General features: G+C 53.3%; 1 protein-coding gene and 1 long non-coding RNA gene across 2 annotated transcripts in view; one reads left to right on the plus strand and one right to left on the minus strand.

Moving 5' to 3' along the window:
• Positions 1-8,486, plus strand: part of LOC135246028 (semaphorin-3E-like) — a 40,522-nt gene extending 32,036 nt beyond the window's left edge. The window contains exons 14-18 of the mRNA XM_064319520.1: positions 995-1,161; positions 2,972-3,068; positions 5,781-5,897; positions 6,481-6,642; positions 7,869-8,486. Of these exons, the coding sequence (XP_064175590.1) occupies positions 995-1,161; positions 2,972-3,068; positions 5,781-5,897; positions 6,481-6,642; positions 7,869-8,405 (1,080 nt within the window). The 3' untranslated portion in view covers positions 8,406-8,486. The remainder of the gene's footprint in view (positions 1-994; positions 1,162-2,971; positions 3,069-5,780; positions 5,898-6,480; positions 6,643-7,868) is intronic.
• Positions 8,487-10,635: 2,149 nt separating this feature from the next.
• LOC135245743 (uncharacterized) lies at positions 10,636-12,749 on the minus strand. Its single transcript, XR_010327366.1, has 2 exons — positions 11,993-12,749; positions 10,636-11,884 (listed from the first exon to the last, which is right to left on the minus strand). It is a non-coding gene; the product is annotated as an uncharacterized LOC135245743 (long non-coding RNA).
• Positions 12,750-14,217: the final 1,468 nt, after the last annotated feature.

Consider the following 14,217-nt stretch of genomic DNA (forward strand, 5'->3'; position numbering starts at 1 on the left):
CGGCTCTTCTGTAGCGGTGCTAGGGGCTCTTCTGTAGCGGTGCTAGCGGCTCTTCTGTAGCAGCGCTAGGGGCTCTTCTGTAGCGGCGCTAGGGGCTCTTCTGTAGCAGTGCTAGCGGCTCTTCTGTAGCGGTGCTAGCGGCTCTTCTGTAGCAGCGCTAGGGGCTCTTCTGTAGCGGCGCTAGCGGCTCTTCTGTAGCAGCGCTAGGGGCTCTTCTGTAGCGGCGCTAGCGGCTCTTCTGTAGCAGTGCTAGTAACTCTTCTGTAGCGGCGCTAGCGGCTCTTCTGTAGCGGCGTTAGCGGCTCTTCTGTAGCGGCGCTAGCGGCTCTTCTGTAGCGGCGCTAGCGCCTCTTCTGTAGCGGCGCTAGGGGCTCTTCTGTAGCAGCGCTAGGGGCTCTTCTGTAGCGGCGCTAGGGGCTCTTCTGTAGCGGCGCTAGGGGCTCTTCTGTAGCGGCGCTAGCGGCTCTTCTGTAGCAGCGCTAGGGGCTCTTCTGTAGCGGCGCTAGGGGCTCTTCTGTAGCGGCGCTAGCGGCTCCTCTGTAGCGGCGCTAGGGGCTCTTCTGTAGCGGCGCTAGGGGCTCTTCTGTAGCGGTGCTAGGGGCTCTTCTGTAGCGGTGCTAGGGGCTCTTCTGTAGCGGTGCTAGCGGCTCTTCTGTAGCGGTGCTAGGGGCTCTTCTGTAGCGGCGCTAGGGGCTCTTTTATAGTGGTGCTAGCGGCTCTTCTGTAGCGGTGCTAGGGGCTCTTCTGTAGCGGTGCTAGGAGGAAGGGACTTTCGGGGTTTGACTGGTTTCACTGCAGCAGCCAATGAAAAAGCACTATCTATTGGGCTGATTGACCAGCCACGTCCTCTCCCTTTGTGTTGCTGTTAATACTGACCGACCTGAATACGCTGTGCCATTATCCCAGCCCTAATGGAGACCGCAGGTAGCCCTTTTAAAGGGAGGATCGTGGTGCCCTGTAAACCCGCGCGGGTCTGTGTGTTGTGTGGCTGCAGCAACAGCTGTACGTGGGGTCCGAGCTGGGCGTGGTCCAGGTGAAGCTGCACCAGTGCCACCTGTACGGTTCGGCGTGCGCCGACTGCTGCCTGGCCCGGGACCCCTACTGCGCCTGGGACGGGGCCGCCTGCTCCCGGTACCTCCCCGCCGGACCGTCCGCCAAGAGGTAAGAGAGCGGTCCCGCGCCGTCGCCGTAGCGATAAAAGCCCACCGCCCCCCTTATCCCGCTTTCGCAGAGCGCGTCCCCCCCCACCCCACCCCGCCCATCCCATGTACGCGGACGCCAGGCTGGCTTTGGGACTATGAGCGAGGGGGGGAACAGGCTGGTTAGAGCAAGCGAGGGAACAGGCTGGTTAGAGCGAGCGGGGGAACAGGCTGGTTACAGCGAGCGGGGGAGAGCGAGTGGGGGAACAGGCTGGTTAGAGCGAGCGGGGGAGAGCGAGCGGGGGAACAGGCTGGTTAGAGTGAGCAGGGGAACAGGCTGGTTAGAGCGAGTGGGGGAGAGCGAGCGGGGGAACAGGCTGGTTAGAGTGAGCAGGGAACAGGCTGGTTAGAGCGAGTGGGGGAGAGCGAGCGGGGGAACAGGCTGGTTAGAGTGAGCAGGGGAACAGGCTGGTTAGAGCGAGTGGGGGAGAGCGAGCGGGGGAACAGGCTGGTTAGAGTGAGCAGGGGAACAGGCTGGTTAGAGCGAGCGGGGGAGAGCGAGTGGGGGCACAGGCTGGTTAGGGTGAGTGGGGGAACAGGCTGGTTAGGGTGAGTGGGGGAACAGGCTGGTTAGAGCGAGCGGGGGAGAGCGAGCGGGGGAACAGGCTGGTTAGAGCGAGCAGGGGAGAGCGAGCAGGGGAACAGGCTGGTTAGAGCGAGTGGGGGAGAGCGAGCGGGGGAACAGGCTGGTTAGAGCGAGCGGGGGAACAGGCTGGTTAGAGCGAGCGGGGGAACAGGCTGGTTAGAGCGAGCGGGGGAGAGCGACGGGGGAATAGGCTGGTTAGAGAGAGTGGGGGAGAGCGAGCGGGGGAACAGGCTGGTTAGAGCGAGCGGGGGAACAGGCTGGTCAGAGCGAGCAGGGGAACAGGCTGGTCAGAGCGAGCGGGGGAACAAGCTGGTTAGAGTGAGCAGGGGAACAGGCTGGTTAGAGAGAGTGGGGGAGAGCGAGCGGGGGAACAGGCTGGTTAGAGCGAGCGGGGGAACAGGCTGGTTAGAGAGAGTGGGGGAGAGCGAGCGGGGGAACAGGCTGGTTAGAGTGAGTGGGGGAGAGCGAGCGGGGGAACAGGCTGGTTAGAGCGAGCGGGGGAACAGGCTGGTCAGAGCGAGCGGGGGAACAGGCTGGTTAGAGCGAGCGGGGGAACAGGCTGGTTAGAGCGAGCGGGGGAACAGGCTGGTGAGAGCGAGCGGGGGAACAGGCTGGTTAGAGCGAGCGGGGGGAACAGGCTGGTTAGAGCGAGCAGGGGAACAGGCTGGTTAGAGAGAGTGGGGGAGAGCGAGCGGGGAACAGGCTGGTTAGAGCGAGCGGGGGAACAGGCTGGTTAGAGAGAGGTGGGGAGAGCGAGCGGGGGAACAGGCTGGTTAGAGTGAGTGGGGGAGAGCGAGCGGGGGAACAGGCTGGTTAGAGCGAGCGGGGGAACAGGCTGGTGAGAGCGAGCGGGGGAACAGGCTGGTTAGAGCGAGCGGGGGAACAGGCTGGTTAGAGCGAGCGGGGGAACAGGCTGGTCAGAGCGAGCGGGGGAACAGGCTGGTCAGAGCGAGCGGGGAACAGGCTGTACTAGGCCAGACCAACACTCCGCCCTGTACCACTTTAAGAGTCTCGCCTTCCCTCTCCTCCAGAGCACAGAGGCAGGACAGGGCAGTGCCACGCACTTTCACCCTCTCCAGACTGACTCAGAGCAGGGTTCACAACGTCGCAAGTTCTGCCCACCACCGGAGCCCGTTTTGACATTTTATGAAGGTTTGGTGTGGCCCCCCCCCTTTCTGTTTTCCAGGCGCTTCCGGAGACAGGACGTTCGTCACGGGAACGCCGTCCAGCAGTGCGAAGGGGCGCCAGCCAACGGTACGCTTCCGAGACTTAAGGAGTTCATCTGAGAAACGGATGGGCAGATCATGCTCGTTTCCGTGGAAATAGCATGACAGGAAGTGCTTTACGTTGGCAGTAGCAAGCTTGGATGCCTCGGCCATTTTGGAGCGTTGTGCTCAGAGCCGGCTAGGTTTCAGAAAACATTATTTTCAGGTACCTGTTCCAAGAGAACTCGATATTTCTTTAATTCGCCAAAGTGAAACCGATGGTAATTACAATAAAAGTGTGATAAAATGAATATCGCCACATTTCAAATGTGACATCAGATTCCTTACGGCGACGTACGGATGTGTTTTTGGGGGTCGTGTGATTTTGTCACGATGCCCATTTTTGGAGGCTTGTGCTCTGAGAGAGCTCCCCGAACGCCGTCGGTTCGATCACCGGCGAAGAGATGGCTTGTGGGTAATGGCCCAGGGCTCTGCGGAGAGACATGGCTTCTCATTGAACCCTGCGGTACCATTTCCCCAGAATGTTATCGACCGGCTTCTCGGTTCGTTCTGTTGCCTCGTTTCAGATGTAGTGCCGTATCGCAGGCCTTCCATTACATTACATTACAGGCATTTGGCAGACGCTCTTATCCAGAGCGACGTACAACAAAGTGTAATAACCATAACCAGGAACAAGTATGACGAAACCCCTAGAGAGAAGTACCGGTCCAAGTGCAGGGAACAACCGCGTAGTTCAACTTGGACCCTGAAGGTTAAACTGATTAACACTAACACAACGAGAACGGCAACAACGCAGTCTATGGAAAAAATACAAGCAGTAGTTAAAACAGTTAATGCACCTAAGTCACCTACGAAACAGCTGCCTAGTTACAACCCTAAGTTTAGTCATTTACAGGGGGGGAAGGGAGGGATGGGGAGAGGTGCAGCCTGTGCCAGGTTTCCAGTTAAAATGCCAGCGTTCGATACGCTTTTTCTGACATCGCGTTGGCTCGGCTGCGAGGCCAGCCGAATCGTTTCCTAATGCAAAGCGATCCGCTCACTGGCACGCTGCAGAAGAGCCACTTTGTCCGCATCAGACCGCTCCTGCGACCGCGTTAACGGGAACCGCGTCTGCGTTCGTTAGAAGTTTGAGTTTGAATGAAATGGGCCCTCTCAGATCGCGTTTGCCGTCAATATCCCTTTCGGTGTCGCGTTCGAATATACAGAACCCTTTGGCGGAGTTTCACGTCGCCCTGGAAGAAGTGTTCTGTTGAGATATTTGCCAGGTCTGGCAGTGGGGGGTGGGGGGGGGGGGGCATCTTAGTAATGAGCTTCAGGTTCACAGCTGACTCGATAAGGGAGTTCAACGGTAGCATTGTAACCGGAAAGCTGGCACAGGCAATAACCCTTTGAAGTGTAGGTTCATTGGAATGTTTTTTTTTCTAGATTCTCAGGCAGTGTGTTCTAGAGCTCCGCTGCTTTCAGCCACCGGCAGCGATTGTGACATCAGCATTAGAATGTTCAGATAAGAGCATTCTAGTGATTGTGACATCAGCATTAGAATGTTCAGATAAGAGCATTCTAGCGATTGTGACATCGGCATTAGAATGTTCAGCTGAGAACGTTCTAATCGCGTGTTTGTGACCTCACGCCTCAAAGGGTTAAAGGCGCGTTGTTTCGCGACGGAAATGCGCGGTGGATCGAGACAGGCTGGCCCGGAGACACGAGGACAGGGCGCGGCCACGCTATTGGCTGGCGGACGCAGGCACAAGGCCGGCCCACTTGCTGCTCCGTTACAGTTTGAGAGGGCCAGCGCAGAACGTACGGCCCTGGCGGCGAGCAGCGCTTCCTGCTGTGAGCTGGGGGGGGGAAGGAGGGGCTGTCGGCTTCGCCGGCAACATTCTGGAAGGTTGCGTCCAAAAAAGCGTCCTCTTCCCCAAAGGCGGGGGGGGGGTGTGGGGGGGGGGGGGGAGCCGTCATCACGACAGCCCGCTCCTGCGCGTCAGTCACTTCGGACCGGAACGGAGTGTAGCACGGTGACGAAATGAACAGGACGGAGTGTAGCACAGTGGGTAAGGAACTGGGCTTGTAACCGAAAGGTCGCAGGTTCGATTCCCGGGTAGGACACTGCCGTTGTACCCTTGAGCAAGGTACTTAACCTGCATTGCTTCAGTATATATCCAGCTGTATAAATGGATACAATGTAAATGCTATGTAAAAAGTTGTGTAAGTCGCTCTGGATAAGAGCGTCTGCTAAATGCCTGTAATGTAATGTAATGTAATGTAATGTAATGTAATGGAACGTCAGCCGAACGCGCAAACGAGACGATTTTCCCCGTTTCGGGCCGAAAAGGCGCAGCGGATGGCCCCGGAACGGCGGCTTCTCCGCGCTGCGTTTCCCCCCTCTCTCTCCCGTCTGCGTGAGAAGCGCTCATTTCGTGAAACGGGCGGCTGGGGGGGGCCGCCACGGACCCCAGCGGGAGCGCATCCCGCTAGAGAAAGAGGGCGGGGTCGTGCGGGGGGGGGGGGGGCGATGACGGAGCGCAGGCTCGAGAGCGCGTGGACTCCGCCGTCGCTCGCACGCGCCCTTTAACCCGAGAGTAGCGGTAAAGGGTAACGAGTCATAAAGCAGTCCTCATTTCCCAGCAAACAGACCCCCCCCCCCCCCCCCCCTAATGCCACTCCCCCTGATTCAGCTGCAGGGCAGTGGTGTATGAGGAGGGCGAACTCCAGCTTCTCCATCAGCACCCCCACCCCCCACTCCACCCCCACCCCCCCCCACCCCGCCAGAGAGAGCCCGTATCCTCCGGGCGGTTGAGTGGCACGCTGTGCATGCTGGGAGGTTTGGGTCCTGCCCTCAAAGCCTTCAGCTGCTCGCCTGCGTTCTGGGGCGACACGGCTCAGGAGGTAAGAGCGGTTGTCTGGCAGTCGGAGGGTTGCCGGTTCGATCCCCCGCCCCGGGCTTGTCGAAGTGTCCCTGAGCGAGACACATAACCCCTAATTGCTCTGGTGAATGCGAGGCATCAATTGTAAAGCGCTTTTTGGAGAAAAGCGCTATATAAATGCAGTCCATTTACCATTTACCATGAAGTGGGCCAGTCTTCTTCCATCCGCGTCTTATGCAGCGTATGCGCTGTCTGTTCACGTACGCAGTCCACAATACGGTACCATGCATAATGTTCGGCAGCGTATTTTCGGATAAAATAACATTTGCGTGGGATGAAATGCAAGTATACTCCTTTGATTTTGGCTTTTACATTTAGACAAATTTACCGCTGTATCCCTGCCTGCATTGCGAAAGGGGGATTTTTTTTATTTATTTATTGTATGGTCCTGTATGTTCCGAACTGGCTGTGTTTTTGGGTCCTCAGTGCATTTTATCCACTTTTAAAAAAAATTTTTTAAATGTATTCTAATGTGTGGAATTGCGAAGATGAAAAAACAAGACTGCGGGTGAATTTTCGGTAAGTGAAACGGCGGTGCGGGACAGGTCCAGGTCCCATTCGGCGAGTGGGGTTCGGAGCGGTCCGTGGCCCCCCCCTACGAACTCCGCCCGCCCGTGCAGACCAGGCCCCGGGCCGAGGAGCTGGGACGGGAGACGCACCCTGCTGGAGTGACCGTCCCGCAGGCCAGTCCTCTGTTCGACTGCGCCGTACGAGAGTCAGACCCTGAGCCGCTACCTTTTATTGTTTTTTGTTCCGTGAAGAATGCAAGCACCGCGAATGTTCCTATGGGAGGTTCTGGTAACATCTATCATGTTGTGTGTTTTTAGAACACTGCATGTCACTCTGTTGAAGTTGTGTTTGAGCGTCATCCGCAAGCCGTCTCTGCTGCGTTACTGATTGTGCTGACAAAGAAGATCAGACGCCTGAGCACCAGGCTACTTATATAGTTTTTGTTTTGTTTGCCTGTCAGAGCAGCACAACCCATGTTCCTCGATTTTACCCTTGACCAATGTTAACTGCCCACCTGTTAAAGTGAAATTTGGTGTGTTTTCCAGAAAATGCAGTGCGCGCCTTTGAAAGTCAAATCTCCGATGTGCAGTAATCAGAAAGCACCGTCTCTGCTGTTGATGCTGTTGCTAAGATACAAGAAAGCTACAAAAACGTGTGTTCTGCGGCGGCAAATAATTCCATTAATGTTGTTAATTCTGTAAAACAGCATGAAGCTGTAGCATGAACAAAAAATAATTTTCATTAAGAGTAACAATGGTAATTTAAAGATTTTGAAAACAAACAAAAAAAAAATGTAACCACTCTGAAATGTAAAGTGAGATGGTTGTCTTGAAGGAGTAATTAAAAGATGGAGGGAGAAGTGTTTTGAAAATAGAAACTTTGGAATGAAAGTTTTCTGCCTGTGAATGAGCCAGAGAAACTGATCTGGATGGAAGCTGCTCAGTCAGGGCAGCCGTTTCTATGGCGATGTGGGTAACCATGGCTGCACCCAGAAGGCAGAAGGTTCTGTGCCCAGGCTGGTACTCTGTCGTCACAGGGCGTGTCTGAGAGCTTAGAGTTAGAGGGCCTAACCTGCTCAACCTGCACACAGCGTATTCATGAGATGAAGCCCTTGAATTCCCAGTTTGTCCTTTTGTATACGCTATAGATCGTTAGATCGCGCACGTTTCGAAAGGTAATTTCAGGTGTTTAATATTTTATTGTGTAGCAGGGCGACACTATAAAGGCATTCCCGTGTTAATAACACTTTGAGGGAAATAAACCTCAGGCCCAGATACAGAGCTCGCTGAGTGGCCAGGCGGCGGAGCTCGCCGAGTGGCCAGGTGGCGGAGCTCGCCGAGTGGCCAGGTGGCGGAGCTCGCCGAGTGGCCAGGTGGCGGAGCTCGCCGAGTGGCCAGGTGGCGGAGCTCGCCGATTGGCCTAGGTGGCGTCCGAGCTCATGACTAATGCGAACGATCTGCCGTGCCCCCAGGTGCGGGCGGGCGACCGGGTGGCGAAGACCCCGCACGGCCTCCTCTTCCTGGGCCTGCGCCGGGCGGACGCGGGCGCCTACCTGTGCCAGTCGGCCGAGCGCGGCTTCGTCCGGCCGCTGGCCCGCGTGGCGCTGGAGGTGCTGGAGGGGCGGCGCCTGGACCGGTTGCTCCGCGGGGACGAGGCGGCGGGGGGGGGCGGGGCCCAGCGCAAGGCCCCTCCCCCCTGCTCCCTCCCCCGGGGCTCCGCCCCCAAGCTGTGGTACAAGGACTTCCTCCGGCTGGTCGGCGACGGCGACTTCCGCGGGGTGGAGCAGTACTGCGAGCGGGTGTGGTGCCCCGGCCGGGGGCGCAAGAAGCCGAAGAGTCCGCTGCCCAAGTGGAAACCGCCCCCCCACAGGGAGAGGGGGGCGTCGCGAGGGGACCGCCAGCGCGCGCCCAGACAAGCCCGGACGCGCCCCGCCGTCCCCACGCATGCCCCGGACGTCTGAGGGGGGGGGGGGGGGGGGAGTCTGCCCCCGCCATCTTTACCCGGGAGAACCGCCATCTTTACCCGGGAGAACCGCTCATCTTTACCCGGCAGAACGCATCTTACGGAGAACCGCCATCTTTACCCGGCAGAACCGCCATCTTTACCCGGGAGAACCGCCATCTTTACCCTTCCGTCTCAGGCAGCAGCGTGGCCGCTCGCTGACCTGGCGGATGGAAGCAGTCATTACGGGGTCCGATTCTTTGTACAGTCCAGACTCCAAAGGAAACACAGTTTAGGGGGAGGGGGGGCAGTAAGTGTAATCTGACTATGTCCAAAACCACTGAGTAGGTTAAAAACTAGTTTTTAGCATGAATGGTCTTTTTACTTAAAGTTTCAAGTACTTGTAGTGCTTATAAGTTATTATAGTAGGTGAATGATACAAATGGCATGGTGGTTCAGCTGTGCTTTCATTAACTAAATTGGAAAACATGCTATTGTGTGTGTGTGTGTGTGTGTATGTGCGTGTGTGTGTGTGTGCCATTTTATTATAATCTGTTTCTTACATTTTGTCATTTTAAGCTGCCAAATCTTTGCATTCTCAGCCCCTAGATACACCCTGATTAACTGAGGCAGTTTAACACCCTCTAACTTGTTTTAAAATTAATGAATGAAGACTGGAGTGAGGCGTTGCTTAGCGATGCACGACGACAACTTTGAAAGTGTCAAAAAAAGCCTGAGAATGAACGCGACTGTGCTATTTCGAACAGCGTGATTTGACATGGCCCGAACCTGCATGGGCGGTGAGTGGTATTCAAAAAGAAGCAAGCGGCTACATAGACTGACACAGACACAGACACACACACACACACACAGACAGCTGCAGGTCTGTACGACACAAGCTGCTACATTTACCCCATTGGCTGCTCAGGCTCCCAAAGGAACTGTTGAATTGGAACCCCTAGAGCTGAAGGGTGTGTGTTTTTTTTATTTTTGTTTTTTTTTAAAACGTGTACTACGGTGATTATTTGATCCGCCTTCGTAACCCTTGACGACCGCATTGCTGTTTCAATGCGCAACCTCGGCGCCGCTCCGCGGAGCTCACCTGCGAGCGGCCGCCCTGGACTTCCGCCGACCGCCAATCCCGTCGTTCCCGCCGTGGGGGTGGGGTGGGGGGGGGGGCAGCAGCAGGTAACGTGGCCCGCCGGAGCCCGCCACCAATCACACGGCAGCGTTCGTCAGCGCGGGAGGCCCGGGCCTGGGCGCCTGTCCCCGCGGGACGAGCTGACGCACATCCGTAAAAAAAGGGTCACGCGGCGTTCGGACGCGCCGAATTTTAACTCCGCGGGGTGTTCCTACCGTCGGAATCTAGTTTCCTTTAAGCTTAATCTGTTACCACAGGGTTACCCCCCCGACCGACCCCCTCCCAAATAAACGTTTTTGTGTACGTGATCTTGTATTTATTTTGTCAGTTTTCTTTTTTCTCCCCTCTTCTTGTTTCTTGTTACTGAAAATGTCATGTTTGACAGTGCTGGTCATGGATGACTTTTTTTGTAACTAACAAATTTGAAAGCCATGGCTGTGTAGCCTACTGTATACGTTCGCCCTATCCTCCTAAACCCTCCCACCCCCTCCCTGTAACCCCGACTCCCTGTACCCGAGAATCCTGCATCCTGGATCAGGAACTGGACCCTCCTCTCCAGCCACCCCAGGTAAAGGAGAAATCCCTCCTCCCTCCGCAGCACACGTACCGCCATCTCTTACTATAATTATATGATCTTTGTATGTGTTTCCACGGCACCGTTACTGCAAGCTGCTTTGCTGCTCTCTGTAATAACCATTCACAGTAGAGGCCTTCTGCATCAGTGACCAAGACAGCAGGGTGGGGGGGGGGGGGGGGCGTGGCTTTCTAGGAGCGAGGCCCTCCCATTGGTCCCACTCTTCAGCGCTGCATTGCATGTAACGGACAGAGTGTTCAGCGTGGAACTGAAATCCCAGTGCACGGCGAAGGCACTGCAGCGTCGTTTGAGTTGAATTAAGGAGTCAATCAGGCCCAGAAGCACAAATTGTTTTTGCAATGAACACATTGCTCCCCATGTCTGCTGTACAGGTAACAGCTCAGCTTGTCTTTCTCAGAGCGACTCAGGAGCCAGGACGATTATGGCGTCATTAACCTGGCCTCGCATTTGAAGGTCACTGACCATTCAGCCATTAAATGGGAAAAGACCGGTTTCCTCGCTATAAAACTGTGATGAGATTTCAGCCATGGACTCTGAAGCACCCAGGCGCCAGATGCTACAAGCACTCATTTTGCTGCTGAACTGAAACATTCTACTACTGCACTGTGATGTAGTGACACTTTCCGCTTTTGTTATGAAAACCAAAGCACTGTAGAATATTTTTTACTTACAGGGGTAATGTGTAGTTTTTCTGATGAAATTGAAATTAAATTTCCACTAATGTTTTGAAGAGTTTGGAGTTGACAAAATATGCTACTTTACTCTTAGGACTTATTTTGTTTTGGCCTTAAATAAAGAGATAAATATGTAGGCTTTTGGCACAACGATATCCTAAAACATTGGAATTAACAATATAAACACACAGTTATCCATTCAATATCAGTAATATTAAACATTACAAAGTTGCTTTTAAACTATTTTGCTGTTTTTTTATTGTTGAATGTTATTAATGTCATAAATACATTTATTAGATGTTTTAAACAGAAGTGCAGTGATGAGTCTTGAATCAGCTTCTAGCTGCAGCAGTTGCTCTTGCACTTCGTGCCACATTTAACCAGAATCCACACTTATGCGTCGACCGAGCTCTGGTTAATATTAAAGTCGTTTTAACAAGAAATCATCGTTCCCATTGTTCAGTCTTGCATCCCAGGTTTATGATCGGTGAGCAAACAGCGAGGCACTGAGCGCGTGATGCCTGAGCGCGTTGTGACTCAACGCCAGCTGGGGAGCGCGTGACATCTCTCCCTCACCCAGCGCTCACGACTCGCCGAGCGGGGCCGCTTACGTCTTCGTGTGACTGGGTGTTGATGGTCGTCAGTCGACGGAGCGTGGCGAGTCCGTCAGCGGTGAAAAAAAGAGCTCCGTGGGCTCGTTTCGCCGGCAGAATTGTTTCAGGTTAGCCGCCTCGTTAAAGCTCCGGGAAACACCGGGAAGCAGTTTGCTGCGCGTTACTGAGAAGCCCTCGGTCCGCTGCGTTTTACACAAAAAGCACGATTCTGACAGCCGAACGCAGATAAAGGTCCCGAAGTTGTGAGGTTTTCTGGCAAATTCCTAGTTTCTTACCGCGATTCAGCACTGCCTCTGCATTGCAATGAGTCCGGGGAGCTGTTTACTCAGCATTACCTCCAGTAGGAGGGGAGAGGCGATAGCCAGACAGGTAACAGACAGGCGGGGTTGGGGAACTGAAGATAAGGAGGCGCGTGGCTCCGGGCGCCTGGGAGGAAGGATAATCCTCGATAATTAGGCTCAGCTGCAGCCGCCCCTGTGGAGAAGAAAACGACACCGTAAAACAGCCCCGCAACATTTTGCCAGTAAGGTAAAAAAAAGCAGGCGCTTTCTCCCCAAACTCTGTCATGCTTTACTAACTAACCGTCTGACCGTTGTAATTTAAGCCTGGATAACAGCGTGATGTAGTGCAGGGCATTCAAAAAAACACAGCCAGCTGCTATGGAATTGAATAACGCAATACAAAAACAGTGAGGTGAACTCAAGTTATAGGCAAGGGGTGGTTACTACACTGTCTGCAACAGCCAGGTGCTTCTCTTTAATCTAAAGCAATTTAGACAAGTAATGATCTCAGCGGCTTGTTTCTGGATAAATTGAGATGCCACTGAGGAGTGCGCAGATGAAGAAAACACTGATCGAGTTCAGTTGTCATCTTCTGGATAGTCTTTACAGCACAGGTTCTCTCTTTCTAGAACATCTGGAAAGGTCCATTTCCCTTGAATCTGATTGGTCTGGTCAAGTCTCAGCTAGTGTTATGGTGGTGGAATTTCTGGCTCAAGTTGGAGCCCTGCATACGTGTGGCATGTTTGTTACAGTGCCGCCAGTCTCTATATGAAGGCCGTTCACAGAACATAATTTTTCATTTTTGTCTTTTATTCCTTAACGCAACGCAGGCTTGGCTTGTTCCTGTTTGCTTTTTTGAGCTATTCATTTTGTACAAACTTCAGTTCCTGTTAACTGGCTGACATGCTGGTCACCAGTCGGCACCCTGAGCCGACCAGAGGAGGGTGGGTTTCCCCCTTGAGTCTGGTTCCTTCCGAGGATTCTTCCCATCTGCCACAGGGAGTTTTTCCTTGCCACTGTTGCCTTAGTCTTGCTCTTGTGGGGGTTTAGGCCAGGGTTGTCTGTAAAGCGTATTGTGACAACAGCTGTAAAATATGCTATACCAATAAAATTTGATTTGATTGATTGACTGTTATCAGGTTTCCACACTCATCAGTTACAGCTACACAAATCTTACCTGTGATGTAAGACTTTTATTTACTCTCTTAAAAATGTAATTTCCTTATCAAGCACAATATACTGTAGCAAATTACAGGAAATCAGATGATTAGTTGATTAAAATTTGAATGTGAAACATTTATGAAAAATCATAATATCAGTGTTATTGGCCTTGGGTAAATTATCCCTTAATAGATATTAAAGTGTTGGATGAGCACATCTTTTACAATTCAGGGATTGCAGTTGTGGTTGGAATGAAAGCCAGCACACGCAGGAGTGCCCTGGGGCCAAGTTTATGAACGGCTCTGCTAAATGAATGCGATTTAATGCTACATGGCCAGGCTCACGAAGCAGTGACAACTGATGCTAACTTCTGGTGAACGGCAGCATGGACGTCCAGGGCGCTGCAGAGGAAGAGGAAGGAGGGTGTTTACGGCTGAACCCATTACATTACATTACAGGCATTTAGCAGACGCTCTTATCCAGAGCGACTTACACAACTTTTTACATAGCACTTTACATTGTATCCATTTATACAGCTGGATATATACTGAAGCAATGCAGGTTAAGTACCTTGCTCAAGGGTACAACGGCAGTGTCCTTACCCGGGAATCGAACCTGCGACCTTTCGGTTACAAGCGCAGTTCCTTACCCACTGTGCCACACTCCGTCCCTATCGTTCTCAGAGATTTCGCTGCCGTGAGAGATTTTCTTGTCCACAGGTCTTGCCCTGCTCCTGTGAAGCGGTTAAAATTTTGGCGCGGTTTCCCCGGTGTGAATTATGCCAGGAATCCAGGACAGGTCATGTGAAACACCAGCAAGTCACCGGAATACATTCCGGGTTTAAAGCACAAGCGCATCTGCACCCGTTCATTTTTTGGAAGAACATTCTGGAACATGGACGGAGGTAGCACAGTGGGCTTCAGTATATATCCAGCTGTATAAATGGATACAATGTAAAAATGCTATGTAAAAAAGTTGTGTAAGTTGCTCTGGATAAGAGCGTCTGCTAAATGCCTGTAATGTAATGGAACACATCCACCAGAGATATGAGGTAAGCAATTCATTAAAAAAAAAAATTTTTTATACACCTATGAACAGTCGATCTGGGCCGAGTATCCTTTTGACTCATGGGATTGCCGTTTCCGTCAGTGCAGTCCACCTGCCTGCGGCTTTCGTTCCCTCCCTTCCCCCCCGATCGATACGACCTCGTTCTTCCCAGTCGGTGGAAATCACCAGTAAATCCTCCGCCATAAAACTCCTTGTCACCCTTTTGTAGCCGATGTGACAAAATGGCGGAACTCCCTTTTTTTTAATGGACTTTAATTCTTCCCGTGGTCTCCGGCCTGAGCTATAACGGACAGCGTA

This window comes from Anguilla rostrata, chromosome 19 (genome assembly GCF_018555375.3).
Source record: "Anguilla rostrata isolate EN2019 chromosome 19, ASM1855537v3, whole genome shotgun sequence".
NCBI lineage: Eukaryota > Metazoa > Chordata > Actinopteri > Anguilliformes > Anguillidae > Anguilla > Anguilla rostrata.